Source organism: Equus przewalskii, unplaced genomic scaffold, assembly GCF_037783145.1.
Source record: "Equus przewalskii isolate Varuska unplaced genomic scaffold, EquPr2 ChrUn-1, whole genome shotgun sequence".
Classification (NCBI taxonomy): domain Eukaryota; kingdom Metazoa; phylum Chordata; class Mammalia; order Perissodactyla; family Equidae; genus Equus; species Equus przewalskii.
Genome location: NW_027228758.1, coordinates 860,264 through 879,406, shown reverse-complemented (window position 1 = coordinate 879,406; position 19,143 = coordinate 860,264). Strand labels below are relative to the sequence as shown.

General features: G+C 56.1%; 1 protein-coding gene across 50 annotated transcripts in view; it reads left to right on the top strand.

Annotated features, from left to right (window-relative positions):
• The window catches only part of PLEKHA6 (pleckstrin homology domain containing A6), a 135,052-nt gene that overhangs the window by 101,108 nt on the left and 14,801 nt on the right, over positions 1-19,143 (top strand). For 10 of the 50 annotated variants that reach the window (XR_011537062.1, XM_070608763.1, XM_070608730.1 and 7 more), the window contains 12 exons: positions 281-381; positions 4,340-4,542; positions 6,011-6,493; positions 7,651-8,167; positions 8,645-8,731; positions 9,823-9,876; positions 13,469-13,549; positions 14,668-14,736; positions 15,999-16,079; positions 16,361-16,510; positions 17,323-17,418; positions 18,810-18,921. Coding sequence is in view for 48 of the 50 variants with exons in the window: in XM_070608763.1 (XP_070464864.1) it covers positions 281-381; positions 4,340-4,542; positions 6,011-6,493; positions 7,651-8,167; positions 8,645-8,731; positions 9,823-9,876; positions 13,469-13,549; positions 14,668-14,736; positions 15,999-16,079; positions 16,361-16,510; positions 17,323-17,418; positions 18,810-18,921 (2,034 nt within the window). In the remaining 2 variants the exon portion in view is untranslated. Of the gene's footprint in view, positions 1-280; positions 3,891-4,339; positions 4,543-6,010; positions 6,494-7,650; positions 8,168-8,644; positions 8,732-9,822; positions 9,877-13,468; positions 13,550-14,667; positions 14,737-15,998; positions 16,080-16,360; positions 16,511-17,322; positions 17,419-18,809; positions 18,922-19,143 lie in introns of all 50 variants that reach the window. The other 40 variants (XM_070608745.1, XM_070608732.1, XM_070608749.1 and 37 more) reach the window with 12 other exon arrangements.

Here is a 19,143-nt window from a genome sequence, read left to right as displayed (position 1 = left end):
GCCCCTTGAGGTGGTATTGCCTCTCTCTCGGTCACCTTTGCAGACCTCGTAGAACAGCATCTGTAGGGCCACACTCCAAATGTCCCACACCACGGAGTGTGCCTCTCCGAGTCGTGCAGAGCACACCTGTGTGGCTGTGTGCAGTGGACCTGAGTGCCTGACAAATAGTAGATGAGCAACAAATCTTTACCATAATAAAGCTGACACTCTTCTCTCCCCCCCGCCCGCACACGCACACACATGCACACACATCTCACCGGTGCCTCTATTTCCCTGACAGATGAGAAGGAAGAGAGCATCCTGGGCAGCATCCCCCTCCTGAGCTTCCGAGTGGCCGCTGTGCAGCCCTCAGACAACATCAGCCGGAAACACACCTTTAAGGTCAGTGGGCCTTCCTGTCCCAGGTCAGGTGGGGTGGGAGGCCTCCTCGTCTAGAGCATAGGGAATAGAGAAGGGTCCAGGGCCACTTCCCTTAGGAATCCCAGGTGTGGTGGTGGAGGGAGCAGGCAGTGGCCCCTGGCCTCCATGCAGGCTGTCGTGAGGCTAAGGCGAGGCTGTGCCGGGACCCCTCCTCTTTTCTTGGGGGTCGGGTGGGTAATTCTCTCTCCAGGGTGGGCCAGTAGGGATGTGCTTCAGGGGTTGCAGTTTTTCCTGGGGGAAAAATAATTATGTCCTGAGCCAGTGGACACTGCCCTGTGGCCTGCCACCTGGCCCTTGGGAAATCACTTGCTGCAGAGGCAGAGCTATGGGGGGTGGGGTTCTGACAGCCCTTCTGGAAAGGCCTCCTCCCCGCTCAGGCTGGGAAACTGGACCCTCAGTTTGAAATTGAAACTGACGCAAATTTCAATCTCAAGAGAAAATTAGGAGTTGAGTTTGATTACAATCAAGAGAGGCAAACCTCAGGCAGATGACAATTTGAGAGAACAGGTCACAGGAAGACGGGCCTCTCCTGCCTGTTCGGCGGGCTCCTGTGGAACTCCTTCCAGCCTTGTGCAGAGACGCACGCAAGCCCCAGCTTGGAGCTGTGCCAACGGCAGGGTGACACCACCACTGGACGCCCCAGCTCTCACCCTGTGCTCCTCCGTCCCCTCCGCCAGGGAGCGCACTGCCTCTTGAAGACCCAACTCTGAGGGCTGCACTCAGTGGCCCACAAAAAAGACGGGCCTGCAGCTGGCTCATCCTAGGCCAGTATTTTTCCACATTTAAAAACTCCTGATCCTGGGGCCGGCCCAGTGGCGCAGCGGTTAAGTTCGCACGTTCCGCTTCGACGGCCCGGGGTTCGCCAGTTCGGATCTGGGTGCGGACATGGCACCGCTTGGCACACCATGCTGTGGTAGGCGTCCCACGTATAAATAGTAGAGGAAGATGGGCACGGATGTTAGCTCAGGGCCAGTCTTCCTCAGCAAAAAGAGGAGGATTGGCAGCAGTTAGCTCAGGGCTAATCTTCCTCAAAAAGAATAAAACAACTCATGACCTGGCACCAGCCCCATGGCAGAGTGGTTGAGTTCACATGCTCCGCTTCGGGGGCCCAGGGTTTCGCCAGTTTGGATCCTGGGCGCAGACATGGCACAGCTCATCAGGCCATGCTGAGGTGGCGTCCCACATGCCACAACCAGAGGCACTCACAACTAGAATATACAACTATGTGCTGGGGGGCTTAGGGAGAAGAAGAAAGAAGATTGGCAACAGATGTTAGCTCAGGTGCCAATCCTTAAAGAAAAAGAAATTCATGACCCATTAAAAATGATAATCTCTGTCCTTTTTGTATTTTGTGATGCAAAGACCATAGGTTCCTTTCTGTTTTCCAAATATAAACTATAATGTTGAGCGTGCCTCTTCTTAGAACTAAGCCCCTCCTCCCCCGTTAAGAATTGCTGTCCAAGACCCCGAAAACCTAAAGCTATGGTGTTAACCCATGGGAACTGCAGCTCCCGCCAGGCCAGGGCCTGAGCTCACGGGGCCACAGAGACTGTTCTTCAGCCTCCGGTCACCTGGCCACACAAAAGAGGTGGGCAGCAGAGCAGGCGCTGCTCCAGGGAACGAGAAGGGACTTCTCTGGCATATAATTAGTTTCTAGCCCCACAGGGTCTTATGTGTGAGAAGTGTGAACAGAGTGAGCAATAATAAAACTCGCTCCAGGGAGCCCGTTTCTAGCTGGGGCAATAGGAACAGGCTGTTCAACCAGCAACAAACAGCCCTGCTGTACACAGTTGCCCTGGCACACTCACACGGTCCAACAGCCTAGCTCGCCCTCCCTCCAGCCTCGTGCAGAGATGCACGCACGCCCCAGCTTGGAGTGGTGCCGACGGCGGGGTGACACCACCACTGGACGCCCCAGCTCTCACCCTGTGCTCCTCCGTCCGCTCCGCCAGGGAGCGCACCGCCTCTTGAAGACCCAACTCTGAGGGCTGCACTCAGTGGCCCACAAAAGTTCTGACTGTGCCATTCACTGGCCCTTCCCCAGGGGAGGGAGGGGAGCTGAGACAAGTGGGATGCTTGTCCTGCTGTGGCCACCAAGCGAAACTCTTGGATGGCTAATAATGAGCAGGCACTGTCCCTGCCCCGCCTCTTGCTGGGCCCTCCGCTCTTCCTCCCTAGCCCTCTGAGCTCCTCCCTTCGGTCTCTGGCCCATTTCCATGTGCAGGCTGTGGCCCCTCCCTCCCCGCCCACGCCCTGTCTCCCCAGGCCCTCTGCCTTCCCTATCACAGGCAGTCGTCCCTGTGCCTTTGCTCTCTCCTGTGTCCTGTGAGCTCCTCAAGTGCAGAGAACATGGCTTTGCTTTCCTTGTGACTGGTGCCCACAGAGGAGCTCTGCACACACAGGGCACCTACTGGCCCTGCGACACCCCCACAAGTCCCGCCTGTGCCCCTGCTCTACACTAACCCTGTGTTCTCCATCCAAGGGCTTGCCTGGGCCCCTGGTCTCCATGTCGCTGCACAGTGTCAACCCCCGGATGCCTTCTTACAGCTTCTCTGGCTTTTCGTCAGTACCTCCCTGCCTCTGTCCACATGCTGGGCCCCTGCTGGAGCAGGGACTGGCAGGATCCAGAGGAAGGAGGCCCATCCCCACCCCTAGAGAAGTAGGACGCATGCTCACTGGGTAATGGCTTCTGTCTGAGAGAAGTCCCATGCTGGGGAGAGGTGCTATGGTGTGTGAAGGTCCCCTGGGAAAGGTTTTGGAGGGTGAGGATTTGACATTGCTGCTTAGGAGAGCCCTGGGGTGTGACCAGAGGAGCCCTGTCTTCTCTCCTTCCAGCCCCTAGAGACCCAGGATTTAGCACCCAAGGGGGGAGAGTCCAAGGTGAAGTGCACATGGGAGCCTCTTAATCACTGTGGATCTCTCACGTTGGCTGGGATGAATGAGGCTGCTTGCTCTTTCTGGGAGGTTGAAGGTCTCACCTGGAGCATATACTGAGGTCCCAGAAAGAGTCTAGCTCTGGAGCATCTTTCCTTGTGGCCTAGGAGCCTTGTTTCTCCCAGGAGACCCATCCCTATGATACAGACGTGTCAATGAAGACCAGAGGAAAAGCACAGCTGTTGGCAGTTGCAGAGCTGGTCAGGACAGAGCTGGGGGGCGCTAGAGGCCCTGACTCCTCTCCACCACCAGCCCAAATTCTCGTGGCGCAAGCTCTCCGCTCCCCTTCTTGGTGGGCGAACTGGGCGTTGCTGAGTGCTATCCTATTGGTGACACTGAGTAGAGGGGGACAGTCTCAATGGCTCCCCACTTCCCCCTGTTCCTCAACATTCCTGCTGTGTCATCTTCTGTCTCTTTGGTGTTCGGTTGACCTGTTCTCTGCTTCTCTTCCTTCTGACCGCGTGAGGACCCCTCCTCTGGACAGGAGCTCTCTTCTGGGTTCCCGCCTGCCGTGCCTGTTTGCGGCCACCAACTAGGTAGTGTGCTCTGACTGTCTGCATGCCCCTTGCATGCCCACGGAGATGGAGGCCCAGCTGTGTCTCTGCATGGAAGAGACAGTGTCAGCTTCTCAGAGGCCAAGCTGGGGCTGAGATTGGCATGTGCTGTGGGGGCGTCCCTCCCAGACATTGGGTAATTGCCCTTCAATTCAAAGACGGGATTTGATGGGAGAGCGGGTGTGGTGATTGTCCCTCCTGCTTCTAATCACCTCCAGTGGGGCAGGTAAGCTTCCTGGCTACTGGGGTGCCTCGAGGTGTCTGGAGAGCTAGCTAAGGCAGACACCTGGGTGCCGGCTGGAGCACTTGGGGTAGCTGTGGGCGACCCTCTTCACCTTGCTCCTGAGCTCCATGCGGGGCCAAGAGCTGTAGGTCAAGGAGTAGCCTGCCTGACCACCTGTTCTGTGGGTGTGGGTGTCTTATCCCAACAGGTGACTGTGTGCTGGGTGCAGGAGGCTGGGGCCAGTTCCACGCAATGCGTCTCCCCACAGGCCGAGCACGCCGGGGTCCGCACCTATTTCTTCAGTGCCGAGAGCCCTGAGGAGCAGGAGGCCTGGATCCAGGCCATGGGGGAGGCTGCCCGAGTACAGATCCCCCCGGCCCAGAAGTCGGTGCCCCAAGCTGCACGTCACAAGTGAGTGACGGGTACTGGGCATGGACTGGGAAGCACTAAAGGAAGAGGAGGCCAGAGGAAGCGCCCGCTCCCTGGGCCTCTGAGCCTCTGAGGAGTGTGAAGGCCCCGCCCCCCAGCAGGGGGCTGGCTAGTGATTTCACAGCCTCTCTTTTCTCCTCCCCTGACGGCTCCTCCTCTTCAGTCTGAGTTGGTGGAGGCCAAGAGAGAAGCCAAGTCCCATCGGGGTCTGGCCAGGAGCCCAAACCCGGGGTCATTGGCTCATTTTTCTCGGCTGTGCATGTTAAGCATGCAGCCTTTGGAGGCAGATGGGCTTAGGTTCAAATCTCAACTTGGCGACTTGCCCATGAGTGTGACCTCAATGTGAGTTTCTTAACCTCTCTGAACCCAACTTTCCTTTCCTCAAAGACAGCAATTATGCTCCATTCCCAGGGTTGTTGTGAGGACTAAATAGTGTACGTAGGATGCCGGCGTGTGGTAACCCTCAGCATGTGGCTGGGCATCCAGTCTTAGCACCTGGCTCTCTTTGAGCTGGGTGTTGAGTCTGAGTTAGCTGTTCACAAGGATCTGTATACAGACTCAAAATCTAGTCACGGGTCTTAGATATGTTTACCAACAATGTTTCCACAAAGATGCTTGACTGTGTTGAATTTGGGAAACTAAAGGGAGAACACTGTCCCGAGGTTCCATCTCTGCTTCAACCAAGGCGGGCCCTTCCAGCAGTTCAGGCCCCCATTCCGTGAATATTTACTGTAGATATAGACGTGTCCGGCCCTGGGCCAGGAGCTGGGATGCTGCGGGGGAGCAAAGTCCCACAGCCTCCTGCTCAGGGGGCTTCTACTCTAGCAGAAGTCGGTCCTGGAGGGACCTTGCTTTGGAGAAGCGAATAGCATGTTTCTCTGCCTCTGAAATCTGAGACCACAGCCTCTGCCATGTTTGGTCTCATAGCAATCCTGTCCTGTGAGGGGCACTATTGTCATACCCTCCTGGTTCAAGGAGCCAAGACTCATGGAATTGACTAACTTTCCGTAGTAGAGAGGACTGACCTGTAGCTGGGGCATCAGGACAGTTGCTATTGGGAAAGTTGGGTAGAGTGCACCCCAAGTTTAGGGGCGGCATCAGGGACAGACTACAGACCAGGGCTGGGTGAGGTTAATCTTGGCCACAGCATGAAGGCTGGGCTCAAGGCGGGTCAACAGAAGGGAGCGGAAAGTGGCCCTTGGAGAAGACCTGGAGGCGGAGTGAGCACAGGAGTGTAGGCGGGATGGGATTATGTTTTCTAATCATTGCCCAGGCTGGGAGATAAAGCAGTGGGATTTGGGGAATGGAACTGTAATGCATTGAATCCTGTTTCCATCGCTGCCTTCCTGCCCACCCTTCTCCGCTCCATTCCTCCTTCTCAGTCTGCCACCCCCACCCAACTCCATGCTGGGCTGGAGTCCCTTACAACGTCTCCCTTGGCATCCTGCAGCCATGAGAAGCCAGACTCAGAGAACATCCCACCCAGCAAACACCACCACCAGCCACCCCTCAACTGCCTCCCCAAGCCTGAACCGGAGCCCAAGACTCGAGGGGAGGGTGACGGCCGAGGCTGTGAAAAGGCAGAGAGGAGGTCGGAGAGGCCCGATGTCAAGAGTGAGCCTCTGGTGAAAGCCAACGGCCTCCAGCCTGGACCGGAGCCAGCCTCAGAGCCAGGCAGCCCCTACCCTGAGGGCCCAAGGGTCCAAGGGGGTGGGGAGCGGCACACCCAGCCCAATGGCTGGCAGCTCAGCTCCCCAAGCCGGCCAGGGAGCACAGCTTTCCCGCCTCAGGACTCAGAGAGTGGGGGACAGCGGCAGAGCTTCCCCTCACGTGCCAACCCCGACAAAATCGCCCAGCGCAAGAGCTCCATGAACCAGCTTCAGCAGTGGGTGAACCTGCGCCGAGGGGTGCCCCCACCTGAGGACCTTCGGAGGTGAGGTGGTAGGGGGCAGAGGTGGAGCTGGGATGCTGGTCCAGCTAGGGGCTCAGGCTGGGGTAGTGACATGTGAGGCACCCTCTATTGGAAACATTCTGGAAGCCAGGCTGACTTGGGAAGCCAAGAAAAGCCCAGGATTCCAGCTTGCCCAAATCCTTTCCTGCCCCAGGGCTCCGTCTGTGGAGTTTGACCCCTGGCCCTGATTCTTGCTCTCTCTGTTGACTTCCTTCCGAGGAAGGGACAGAGTACCTAGCGCCTCTCCACTGGGACGAGGAGGAAAGGGGCAGGTGGTCACAGGGAGTGGCCTTAATGTTGTTCCAGGCAGACATCCACGAGCTTCCCTCTTACAGCCTCGTCTGTTCCAGTGCTTCTGCCAACACGAGACTCACTAAGCCCACTCACTCCCTTTTTGAATGACTCTAATTGTTTGAAAGCCATGATTTATATGAAGTTTTAAAAAAAGAAAAGAAACAGACAAAATGTTGCCACTTACTGATCCTAGTTCTGCCCTCTGGACCGATTGACCCCTTTCCCTAGTGACTGGCTCTCAGTATCTGAAGGCGTTGGGCCTGACGCGTTCACCCAGGTCTGGGCAGCTCCAGGTTACAGCAGCAGCGTCCGGAGGGCTGCTCTGGCTGGGCTGTGCCTGGGGGGCCCGGCCTGCGCCTCACTCAGGAGAAGTCCCGGGAACCTACCGCTTCCGCCCTTGACAAGATCCTAAGTTCAGGGAAGCTGCCCTTTGTCCCTTGTCCAGGTGCCTGGTACACTCTGCTCATTCTGCTGTTCTTCTCTCTAGAAAAGACCTGATAAATTGGTTCATGCTGAGATAGAGATGGCTAATAAGGCTTAAAATTTTTCCCCAGAGGCATTTCATTTTAAAGAGACAAAGATGGAAGCTCTGAATGGTGAAATTTCTGGCCTCGGAGCTGGGTGAGGGAGGGAACTTTGAGGATGGGCCTTCCCCTGCACCTCTGGAAACGAGCCTCCAGCGTCTGGGCAGTGGCTGCTCTCTGTGCTCCCAAGGCCAGCCTGGGGCGCCTTCACCTGGTCAAACATGCTATAGGCTGGAGGATGTGGAGGTGGGGCTGGGACCTGGGCGATGGGGGGACGCACCCACTTCGTCTGGTTTCCTTACAATATCCTGTCTCTCTCAGCCCCTCTAGGTTCTACCCTGTGACCCGCAGGGTCCCCGAGTATTATGGCCCCTACTCCTCCCAATACCCTGACGATTACCAGTACTACCCACCGGGGGTGCGGCCGGACAGCATCTGCTCAATGCCAGCCTACGATCGGATCAGCCCGCCCTGGGCCCTGGAGGACAAGCGCCACTCCTTCCGCAATGGAGGTGGCCCCGCCTTCCAGCTGCGCGAGTGGAAGGAGCCCGCCGGCTATGGGCGGCAGGACAGCACTGTTTGGATCCCCAGCCCTTCCCGGCAGCCAGTCTATTATGATGAGCTGGATGCCACCTCTGGCTCCCTGCGCCACCTGTCCTTGCAGCCCCGTTCCCACTCTGTGCCCCGCTCTCCTGGCCAGGGCTCCTGCAACCGTGCCCGCATTTACTCCCCCGTCCGCTCACCCAGTGCCCGTTTTGAGCGACTGCCACCTCGCAGTGAGGACATCTATGCTGACCCCGCTGCCTATGTGATGAGGCGATCCATCAGCTCCCCCAAGGTGAGCCACCAGCCTGCCCCTCCTCCGTCATCCCCTGAGGTCCCTCAGAAGCCTGAGACACCTGCTGAGAAGCGGTGGCTATGTGCGGCATCGTGGATACAGGGTCACTGCGCTGTGTGTGGGCAGGGCCAGCGATGCTGCCCAGAGAGCCAATGGCCCTGTGATTCCATCCACAGGAGAGCTGCCTTGGGGCCTTTGCTTTGCCCTCTGAGTAGGAACATGGCTCTCTGTGCCCGTCCCCAGGTTATGCCAGGAACCCTAATACCATATAATGGGGGCAGACAGGGTTCTGTCTTTTCAGATCTTGAGGACCTGGACAGATCATTGCCAGGATATTGCAGTGAACAAATGCTGTCCATTGTAGTTTGGACTCTGCTCTGGGACGGGATACAAACATCCCTGACCTTGAGCTTCAGTTGGTGGGGAAGTCTGTGTCCCAGCCGGACCCCCTCACCTCCAATCCTCTTTCTCTTCCAGTATGATTACCTGGGAGACAGGCGGCCAGTCCCTGCAGGACTGTTCCCCTACAACTACCCGCCATCCCCCACGGTCCACGATAAGATGGTATGTCCTCTCCATTCCACTCCCCCGACCTCTCCTCCCAGGGCGCGGCCAACTAGGGCAGACCAGGGACGCTCTGTGCCCAATGCCTAACCTGTCTGGTTTCTAGCAGCCTCTGGATACCTCCTCCCTCCTGATCAGGACTCTAACCCTAATACATAACTTGGTGCCAGCCACCCCTTCTCCTCTGTGACACAGAGCAGAGGAGCGGGACGAGATCTGGAAGCACGTAGCCTCCTGGTCCTCTTGACCCCAGAACAGCCGTCCCCTCCAGCCTGCAGAGGGGCCTGGATGGGGCTTAGATCATGGACTGGGGAGAAAAGTCAGGCTGGGGCTCCCAAATAGGCATGATCTTCTGGCCTTCTCCCCTCAAGGGCATTTTGCTCCAAGTTTGTCCTCGCCTGGAATGCTACCTTTGGGGAAAGAGACAAATGGTGGGATTGAGAAGAAAAGATTTTCCATATTGTGTCTCTCCTTCTTTTCTCTCCCTTTTCTACGTGTGTCTCCTGGAATTTGTTCTCCTGAGAGTTTCCCTTCACCTGGAGAGCTAGATGCAGACCCTCTACAGGGGCGGGAGTAGGGTGGGGCCACTGGAACCAATAGGCAGAGTCCTTGTCCCCCAGACCTGTTGCTGACCCCTCTGTCTCCGTAGCCCCAGGAGGCTAGGGTGAGGCAGGCCTTGACAGATGAGGGGGACTGCTCCTCCTCCCCTCTTCCCTCTTCATTCTCCTCTGCCAGTATCCAAACTTGGTACCCTCGACACACAGCAGATACGCCCATCCAGAAACCACCGATTTTTCCAGAAAACTAAGCAAGAGCTGCCAGGAAGCACTGACTAGATCACTTCCATGGTGCTTCCTTCTCCCAGGGGAGGGCCAGGCAGCCGTGAGCTGGGCCCACTGCGTCCCTCCTCTCACTGGGCGACCTCTGTGCCTCCCCGTCCTTGCCCCTTCCTCCCCAGAAATCCTCCAGGGCAGAGAGAGGCCTCTCTCGGTCCTGCCCAGCTAACTCTTAACCGCTTTGCTTCCTCTGTGTTGTCTTCTTTTGTCCTGTCCCTGTTTGTTTGTGTGACCTCGGGCTCGGGCTCCGGGTAGGACGAACTTTTAGACCTTCAGTTGCAAAGAAACCTAGAGTATTTGGATCAGCAGGTAGGCAGAGCTGGTGCCCCTCACCACCCCTCCCTCCCTGCGCCTCCCCGCTCCTCCCACCTCCTCATCTTCATCCATTTGACAACCTTTGTTGGCACAACCAGGACACAACAAAGGGGTTTGGTTCGAGCCTTCACACCCTTTCTCTTCAAAGCCCTTTAGGACAGCTGGGGGTTTCCTAGGGAAAGGGGAATAATAAATGACTGCATGAATAATTAATGCACCTCCTGTTTGTTCAGCTCAGCAAGAACTGCCCCAGGCAGGGTGCAGGCAGGGAATTTGCGCTTTCGCTGGAGAAAATAGCAGAGACTGTGGGAGGAGCTCTCTGCTTGGCCTGAGATGCTAGGGACTCAGTTCAGCCTGCATCTGGGAAATTATCCTGTCATATTCCACAGGCCATTGTTAGACTCCATAGTTTTTAAGCTGAGGACTACAGACCTGCTCTAGGATGCTTTAAAAGATTATGTTAATTCAGTGTATTTGTTCGTTCCTCCACAACGTTCCTTTGCATATGTGGCTCATGTTTTCATGAGAATTCAGTGCGGTAAACAGGGAGTGTTATCACCTCAGTTTTACAGATGAGCATCCTCTCGAGACGGGGAGTGTTCCTGTGAGAGGAAAGCAGTCGATGCCTGGGCTCCTGACTCCAGGCTCTGACCATTGGCTGCCTTGCCTTTTGAGGCTAAGGAGGCTCTGATGGTCAGTGGGTGTAGACAGGCTGGGGGTCAGTATGCTGGGCATTGATGTGAATACAGACTCTTGTGTTCAGACCTGCAAGCTGACTACTGTTATAATCCCCATTTTACAACTGATGCAATGAAAGCCCAGAGAGGTTAAATAACGTGCCAAGTGCACACAGCCAGTGAACGGCAGAGCTCGGAATGTGACTCTGAGCTTTCGACCCCATTTATAGCTGAGGAAACATCTAACATGTGAAGAAGCTGCAGTCAAACCTCGTCAGGATGATTTCATGCTGTTAAAGTTGCAGAAAGAACCATAAACTTGCAATCAGAGCATATACCTGTGATTGACTGGTGGTTCTAGTCATAGCCGTGTGCCATGTCACCCATGGTCTCACGGGGCCTCGATGTCTCGGTGGGAGCATCCTCTGGAAGACCCTGAGCACTGGGGAGTGCTGGTGTCCACATTTTAATCAGTAGGGCGGCTCCCAGCCCTCAAGGACATTGCGTTTCAGTTCCAGAAGCAGCGTGTGATGTCCACCCCATGAGCATTCCAGTCCAGATGGCATGAGTCCTGGGATGCTACCCAGACCAGGCTGGGAGCAGGGTCTCCAGGGCTGGGAGCAGTGAGGGGTCGGGCTCCGTGTCCTCTGGGCTGCCGGGCAGGCTGGCCTCCCTGTCGCCCATCCACAACGCCAGGCATTGCGCACATACAGTCGGGCCCCTTCCTGGGGGCTTCTGGCCTCACAGAGGGGCCAGGCTGGGGGCTTCAGAGATAATCTTTCAGAGGACCTCCTCCTAGGTGAAGGACAATATTCCTCAAAGCCACTTTTGTATGATGAGAAGAGTTCAGAACACAGTCAGACCCTGCACTCCGGTTCCGGCTCTGCCGTTTACAAGGATTTTTGTTTTAACCTTGGATACAGCACTCAGTCTCTCTGGGTCTTTGTTTTCTCAGTCATAAAGTGGACATTGTGGAACCGGCCCTTTCTACCTCACAGAGTTAGAGAGTGAATACAGGAGCACTTTGTCAGGATGGTGAGGGGTGGTGGCTGCTGTGATCGTTTTATTGTTCTAAAACTCAATTAAAAATGCTAATTGAGCAGCACTTACTGCGGGCGGACCCTGGGCTAAGTGCTTTCTCACCACGTTCCTCTGACGGTTTGGAGCGACAGAAGGTGGCACACGGGAACCCTCCTGGAGGTGAGGCCCATGTGGGCTGAGAGATCCCAAAGCCATGGCAGGGGTGGGAGTAGGCGAGCACGAGAGCGTTCCTACTTCCTTCCTCTTTTGCTTTAGACCCACGGGTTTGGGAAGGAATGAGATCCTTGGGGTCCAGGAGGAGCCTGGCCTCCTGGACCCTCTCCTAGCCTGATGTGTCAGCAGGTCTGCCTTGTCCTTCATGTACGTACACCCACACACACACCACACAGGACACAGGCGGGGCACACAGGCAGCAGACGTACACATACACACACATGCGCACCATAGACGATTGCACACACACCACACATGCACACCCCATACACAATCAACACAGTCTCATATATACACGCAGGCTCCAAGAAGACAGGGTTCGACTTGAATTCAGATCCTTACAGAAACCGTGGTTGACGTCTGTTGACTTTCAACTACTTACAAAGAGTCAACCTCATATTATAACTGCTCTTTGAAAGCCTTTTAAACGACACTTTATGCTGTAGAAAAAAAAATTTCCACCCAGGCTAAAGAGGCAGAAAAATCAGATCCTAGGAAAGCCTTTTAAAATGCTTAGACCTGCGAACGGGAGTAGCTGGGTGCCCTTGCCCCATCCACAGCACACGGAGCGGGGCTGTATTGGGCAGCAGGCTCAACAGGGCGGGAGGAATTACGTGTGGGTCCCACAGAGATCGGGCAGACAGGGGCAAAAATGTGGGGCCCTGAACTGTGACCCCAGAAGACCTGCCCTAAGGTGGCTCTGTCCCTTCCCTCACTCACTTCCCCTCCCCCAAACCCTTTTCCTGCACAGCTCCCTCCTGCCTTCTGCTGCCTTCTCCTGTGGATCAGTTGAGTTAAAGGGACATAGCTAAGGACACTCCCTAATATGTTCACTTTTTGATGCTGTCACACTGGAACCAGTGGGGGAAATGACGGCACTTCTGGTTGATTTGCTTGGCTTGTCTTCTCCCTCTCTCTCTCACCCTTCCTTCTCTCTTTCATTTGGCAAATAGTCTTTCCCCTTCCATGTTCCTAATGATTCTTGAAACACAAAATAGCATGCTGGGGAGCTGTGCTCCATTACCTGGTGTCCCTTTAACATGGCTCGCTTGTTTGGCCTCCTGACTTGCTCCCTAGTGTCATCCAAGATTGGCATGGATGCTACCAGCCCAGCTCTGGAAACCGCGTTTACAATCCTTTCTACTCTAGAGCCAGGGCGGGCAGGGCTCGGAGGGAGACTGGGCCTGTCCACTTGGGAAGCCCATCCAAACAGCAGGTCCCAGGGTTTCTTTTCCAGTTGTTTCATTTAGTTCAAACTTTGGGAGACTGGCCTTTCCAACTGCGTGTGTGGTCTTTGACCAAAGTAGTTTGAGAAATGAGAGCTGGGGCAAGGAGATGGCGACTTCGGCCAAAGTGGATGAGGCCACAACACTCAGGCACCTGGGCGTGTCATTGGGCTGGGGCCTCTTCAGAGCTATGAGCAGGGCACAGTGCCTCCCAGCTCCCTTCTGTGACCTCTCCTCAAGATCAGCTTCAGTGCTGGCCTGGGGACAGGGTTCACAAGGGGTGAGCAATGAGTGAGACCAAATAGAGGGTGCTGGAGGCTCCAATAGGAGCTGCCCTTTCCTGTTCCTGGAAAATAAGTGCAGGCAGGTATGGGGGAGACGCCTCTGTGGGGTCTGAGTGTGAACCATCCCTTCCTTCCTCTGCTGCAGATGAGTGAGAGCGAGACTCTCATCAGTATGGTGAACCGCATGGTGGAAAACTCCTCCCCCAGGGCCCAGCTCTTCATGCAAGTAAGACCTCTGCCTGGCAGCATGGTCCCTATCAACAGTTTCAGCTGCTTGTGCATGGTTGAGTCAACCCATCTGGGATAGGGCTTGCTCCGCCCAACCCGCTCATCTGCCAGGCCTCATCTCCCAGGCTCAGCCTGGACCCCCTCCTTTAATTCCACTGTGTCTCCTCCATTCTTCATGTTCATGGGTGAATCCAAGGCCCATTTCCCAAACCATCAAAAGAGCCAGCACCAACATTTCATGCCATGCCAGGGATCACACATCTGCTTTTTAATGTCCAGGACTTCTATTGCATATCTGGTATCTTCTTAACAGATGTCATGGGGTTTAAGGGCCTGAGGGGTGTAATGTGGAGCTATCCAAAATGCCAACGTTGTGTAGAATGTGTTGTGGTTACCAGATGTGTCACCAATGGTGGGCAGCACTTGCTGGACCCAGAGACACTTCTGGTTTAGGCACAAGCCCTGTGGCTTGTTCAGTCAACTAGGGCAATAGTTCTCAGATGTTTCTGATGCTCATTCCATTCTCCCATGTCTTAGCCTCAACAGCCAATGGTTAACTGTTGTTCTCGTGGTTGCTACCAATAAGCCGTCTGGGAGCTTACACATCGCTGGAGTCCCTCTTGGCAGTAGATGCTAGAGTGTGGGGGAGAGGAGATATAGAGCAGGAGCTGAGCAGCGTCTCTGTCTCCAGTCAGCCTAAGACAATTGGGATGGAACCGAGACGGGGCCATCCCAGGCCAACCGGGGGACAGAGAGTTAGCTGAGCTCAGGTTCCCCCAATGGAAGCTACCAGAGGCCAACCGGGGGACAGAGAGTTAGCTGAGCTCAGGTTCCCCCAATAGAAGCTACCAGAGGCCAACCGGGGGACAGAGAGTTAGCTGAGCTCAGGTTCCCCTAGTGGAAGCTACCAGAGGCCAACCGGGGGACAGAGAGTTAGCTGAGCTCAGGTTCCCCCAATGGAAGCTACCAGAGGCGATGAACCGCCATCTCTGGCAAGGATGGAGCAAGGGTTGTCAGCTTCCCACCCACTCACCCTGTCTGTCCCTACTGCAGTAACCGGCCCACCCACTCACCCTGTCTGTCCCTACTGCAGTAACCGGCCTCGTGTTCCTGCAGGTCCCTCCGTGCCCAGAAGTGTTCCGGGACAGCCTCCACACCTACAAGTTAAATGAGCAAGACACAGACGTAAGAGCGGCTCTCCTGCTCCCTCTGTCCGCTCTAGCCCTCCCGCTGCCATCCTCAGTCCTGAGCTCCTCCTTGGGGCGTTTCCTCCATCCATCTTTCTCCTTCTGGTGGCTCTTCATACATCTGATTCACGTCCTCTCTCTCCACAAAGACAACATTCTGCCTGTCCCTCCTCATCTCCCTCATTCCTTGTTCCCACCACTTACCCCACCTCCCATGCTGGCTGTGCGTGTTTCTCCACTGAGCTCTAGGCCTCTTGTCTGCAGCAGTGGGATCTGCTTATTACAGGAACAGAATTTGTTAGGAGGTAAATCAATCTGTTCTGTGCCCAGCATGACAGGAGTTCCTGGGTGTCTGGAAAGATCATGGCCCCACTCCACCCTGCCCTCAAAGAGCTTCAGGGTAGTGGGAGGGCCAGGTGGCAGCAGGTGGCAACTTGAGATTCATATGCTGAATGGGACCCATGATATATTCCACCAGAAGGTGGGGTGGTGAGACCATGTGGCCTGGTGGGTCAGGGACAAAACAGGTAGCATGTGAGCTGGGCCTTGAAGTAAAAGGCCCAGAGGGCAAGATTTGGCTCGGTAGAAAACAGCCAAGGGAGTATCTGAGGGATGGCGTGGGTAGAGGTGTGGCTGCCGGGAAGTGCGAGTCTTTCCTGAAGAGCAGTTGGCCTGACCCTGCCTCCTCCCTGTCACTGCTGGCCTTGCCTGGCCAGCGGGTCTGCCCAGCAGGCCTGGGAGAGGTTCCATCCAGGCAAGGGCCAGACCTTGGAGGGACCCCTGGAGGGAGGAGGGGAGAACAAGGCTCTCTGCGTCTGGGGAACCAGTTTATAACGTTTGCTGGTTCTTCTGAGACTCATTCGGATACCGTGCCTACCCCTCCCATCCATTCCCTCCTGGGAGGTGGGGCCACACTATCATCTCCTCAACCCCTTGAGAGGTAGAGTCGCCAGGAGGATGGGAGTGCAGGAGCTTAGCATCTGGCTCTCAGCTGTCTTCCTTCTCAGCCTGACTCACTTCCTTGAGAATGAACACATCTCCCTTCCCAGTTGGTCCTTGGGGAGTATCCCAAGGTGAAGACCATCTTTGTGTTCCCGGGCCCCTTCAAGGTTAAGTTGAAGGCCCTAGGTTCCTCAGCAGGCGAGAGGAGGTGATATCCAGAGGCCAGGCCCTGCCAACCCGATTCCCAGGTCCCCCTCAAGCCATGTCCTTCATCCCCTTCTCTCTCCTTCCCTTCTTCCCACTCCCTCGGGACTCCAGAAGCTGCTGGGCAAATTATGTGAGCAGAACAAGGTGGTGAGGGAGCAGGACCGGCTGGTGCAGCAACTCCGAGCTGAGAAGGTGAGAGCCAAGGGTGGTCTTGAGAAGGGGCACTTGGGTGGCTGGTTAGGAGAAGATGTGGGTTGCTATCTCCATCCTGACTAAACTGACAGAGCTTTGTCCATCCTTAAACTTCTGTCCTGCCTTTGATCGGAACTGCTGAAGCTTTGCCGGGGACCTTAGCCAGTGTGAGGATGACCTCCACTAAGCTGCCAAGTTGAGCCTCTGGGGCTCAGCCTTCTGCTCAAAGTCCCAGAGACAAACTATCAGGGCTGCTCACAGCCATTCCTGCCTTTCTTCAGGAAAGCCTGGAAAGTGCCTTGATGGGGACCCACCAGGAACTGGAGATGTTTGGGAGCCAGCCTGCATACCCGGAGAAGCTGCTGCACAAGAAGGAAGCGCTGCAGAATCAGCTCATCAACATCCGGGTGGAACTGTCTCAGGCGACCACGGTAACCCGGGAGCGGGGTCTGTGCCCAGCCCCCACTGCCAGGAGAGCCACCCCTCCCACCTGGTGCTCCCTAGACCCAGGCTCTCCTCTGAGGGTGAGAGCAGGGGGCTCTTGTCTGGGAGGGGCATGAACAAAGACCCCACGCTGCCTGGCAGACAGAGAGCAAGTGTGCCAGCCCTTCGTTCCATTGAGTCTTCACCCAGGGAGCTGGCTTATTTCCCACAAGCTGTGCCTGCGCTGGGGTTCTCAGGACAGCATGCAGTGCAGGGCCGCTGATCTCCTTGGCTGCTCTCACACCTGTGCTGCCCACCTCTGCCCTTTCCCTGGAGAACCGGGGCGCCGGCAGAAATGGTGCTGCCCTGGTTGTTTCCCAGTAAAGCAGGGCAGACCCTCCAAGCCTGACAGCCTGGGCAGTAGGTCTAGGAGCAGCAACCAGAGCCCAGGAAGAGGTGGCCCGGGAAGAAGGGTCTCCCACTCCAGAGAGCGAACACCTCCCCCGGCTCTTTCCTCTGCCTTCCACTCTCTCACCTGGTCCGGGGAGGAGGGCGGGGTGTGGGGTGATGGCACCCGCTTTGGCCTAGCCACAGTCCAGAGAAGATCCTGTTTCCCCTGATTTCAGTTTGCAGTGTGATGGGCTGTTGCACCTCTTGTTAGGCCAGTGTTTGACGGTCGTAAGAGTGTCTCAGCCTGTGCCCTGGCCTCCCATCCCTCTGTGCCCTCCTCCCCTGCCCTGCAGGCCTCAGGTTCTCTGGCCCCGGGCCCCGCGGCAGGACAAGGAGGAGCGCTGTCTTAGTAAGCCCTCCCTGCTTGCAGGCCCTGACGAACAGCACTGTGGAGTATGAGAACCTCGAGTCGGAGGTCTCTGCCCTGCACGACGACCTCTGGGAGCAGCTCAATCTGGACATCCAGGTGAAGAGGGCCCCGGGCAGGTGGGGCTCAGTGCGTGCTTTGGGCTTCCCTTGTCCTTTTGACTGAAAGAGACCGAAATGGCTTCCTTTCTTGCTTGAGAGATCTCAGACACTGGAGGCAAGGAGTTGGTCCTGAGACAGAAGACAAGGTTTGGGGCCACTTGAAACCGCTCTAAGTGTCAGGATGAAGGTAGTGTGGGCTCTTCTTTGCTCCATCAAGTTTTGTGGAAGGAGGAAAACTGAAGCATGGGAGCCTTCAGGCAGACATAAGGTGTTTTATGACTGAAAAGATTACACAGATGTGTACCTGTAAGTATAGTATAAATATCAACGTGGCGCTCTCTCGTGGCATCAGTGTCGAGAGTGCAGAGCGGTCCCCTCGGGCACGCTGAGGTGGGAGAGGGGCTCTCGGTCCTCGGGCTCAGAGCACCTTCTTGGAGGCAGGACAGCAGCTCCTGCTCTCTCCGTCTCCTGTCGTCTCTCCACTGGGTCCTGCTCTTCTCTAGCTGGCTTTGCAAGCCCTGTCCCTCTGCTGCACCCGGTTAACACCCCATTTTTCCTCCTGTTTCCCTCCTGGTAACAAACTCCACCCCAACCTTGCAGCTGGTGAGGCAGGGTGAGGTAAAGGCCCTCCTGGTCTGAGGACCCAAACGCCACCGTGTCCTGTGGGCAAGCCCCACTCTCAACAGGTGGGATAGCGCTGTGGTCAAGAGCACCAGCCTCTGTGACAAACAGACCAGACTCAGATGGTGCTCACTCTCCTTGCTAACAGACAGTCTTGGGCGTGAATCCCTTCACCCCTGAAGTCGGGACAGCTGTTACCCTGGCCCCCAGCACTCCTGTGCAGCCACAATGAGCTGGTGTACGCAAAGCACACAGCCCAGGCCTGCAACAGGGGACGCCAGACAAAGGGTAGTCATTACTTTTCAAAGAGTGTAAACTCTGACTGATTATAATTTGTGAGTATTCAGGCATATGTTGGGTGTGGATATTACCAAGGGGCTGTCTGGATATAAAGAAAAACAGTGAACTGGAAGTTGTTGCCCCTGGGAAACAAGCTACAGAGAGTGTCCACCTGAGGGGCATGGGCTCCCAGACTACCAGGTCCCTGGGAGCTCGAGCAGGGTCCTCTTCTGGTTCTGAGGCCACATGTTTACCTAAAGGGGCTCTTTACTGTGACAGGGCCTCTTGCCTGGCAGTTCCAGAACTGTTTCACAGAAGCTGAAGAGGCAGAGGCCGCCCGTGAGAAAGACGAGCGTGCTGGAGCAATGTGTGTGCGCATGTGTGTGCACACAGGAGGCTCCTGCCTGCTGGTCTTCCAAAGGGCATGGGGGAGAGGGCGGGGACGCCCTCAGCAGCCACTTCCTTTGACCTGCTCCGGGGCTGTTTCAGAATGAGGTGCTCAACCGGCAAATCCAGAAGGAGATCTGGAGGGTACAGGATGTGCTGGAGGGGCTGCGGAAGAATAACCCGTCCCGGGGCACAGACACGGCCAAGCACAGAGGTCGGTGCCTCCTCCGCCAGCTTCCGGGCTTCTGGCCTCTCCAAAATGCCCTGTCCCACACCTGCTGGCTCATAGCTCTCTGCCCTCACTCTGCGCTCAGAGCCAGTCAGGGCCTTCTCGGGCTCCAGAGTCCTCTCCCTCCCCTGGGATGGCAGGTGGGGCTCCCTTATCCCCCACTGCCCCCCTAGAATAGAACAGACATACCACCCAGAGACACTGTTG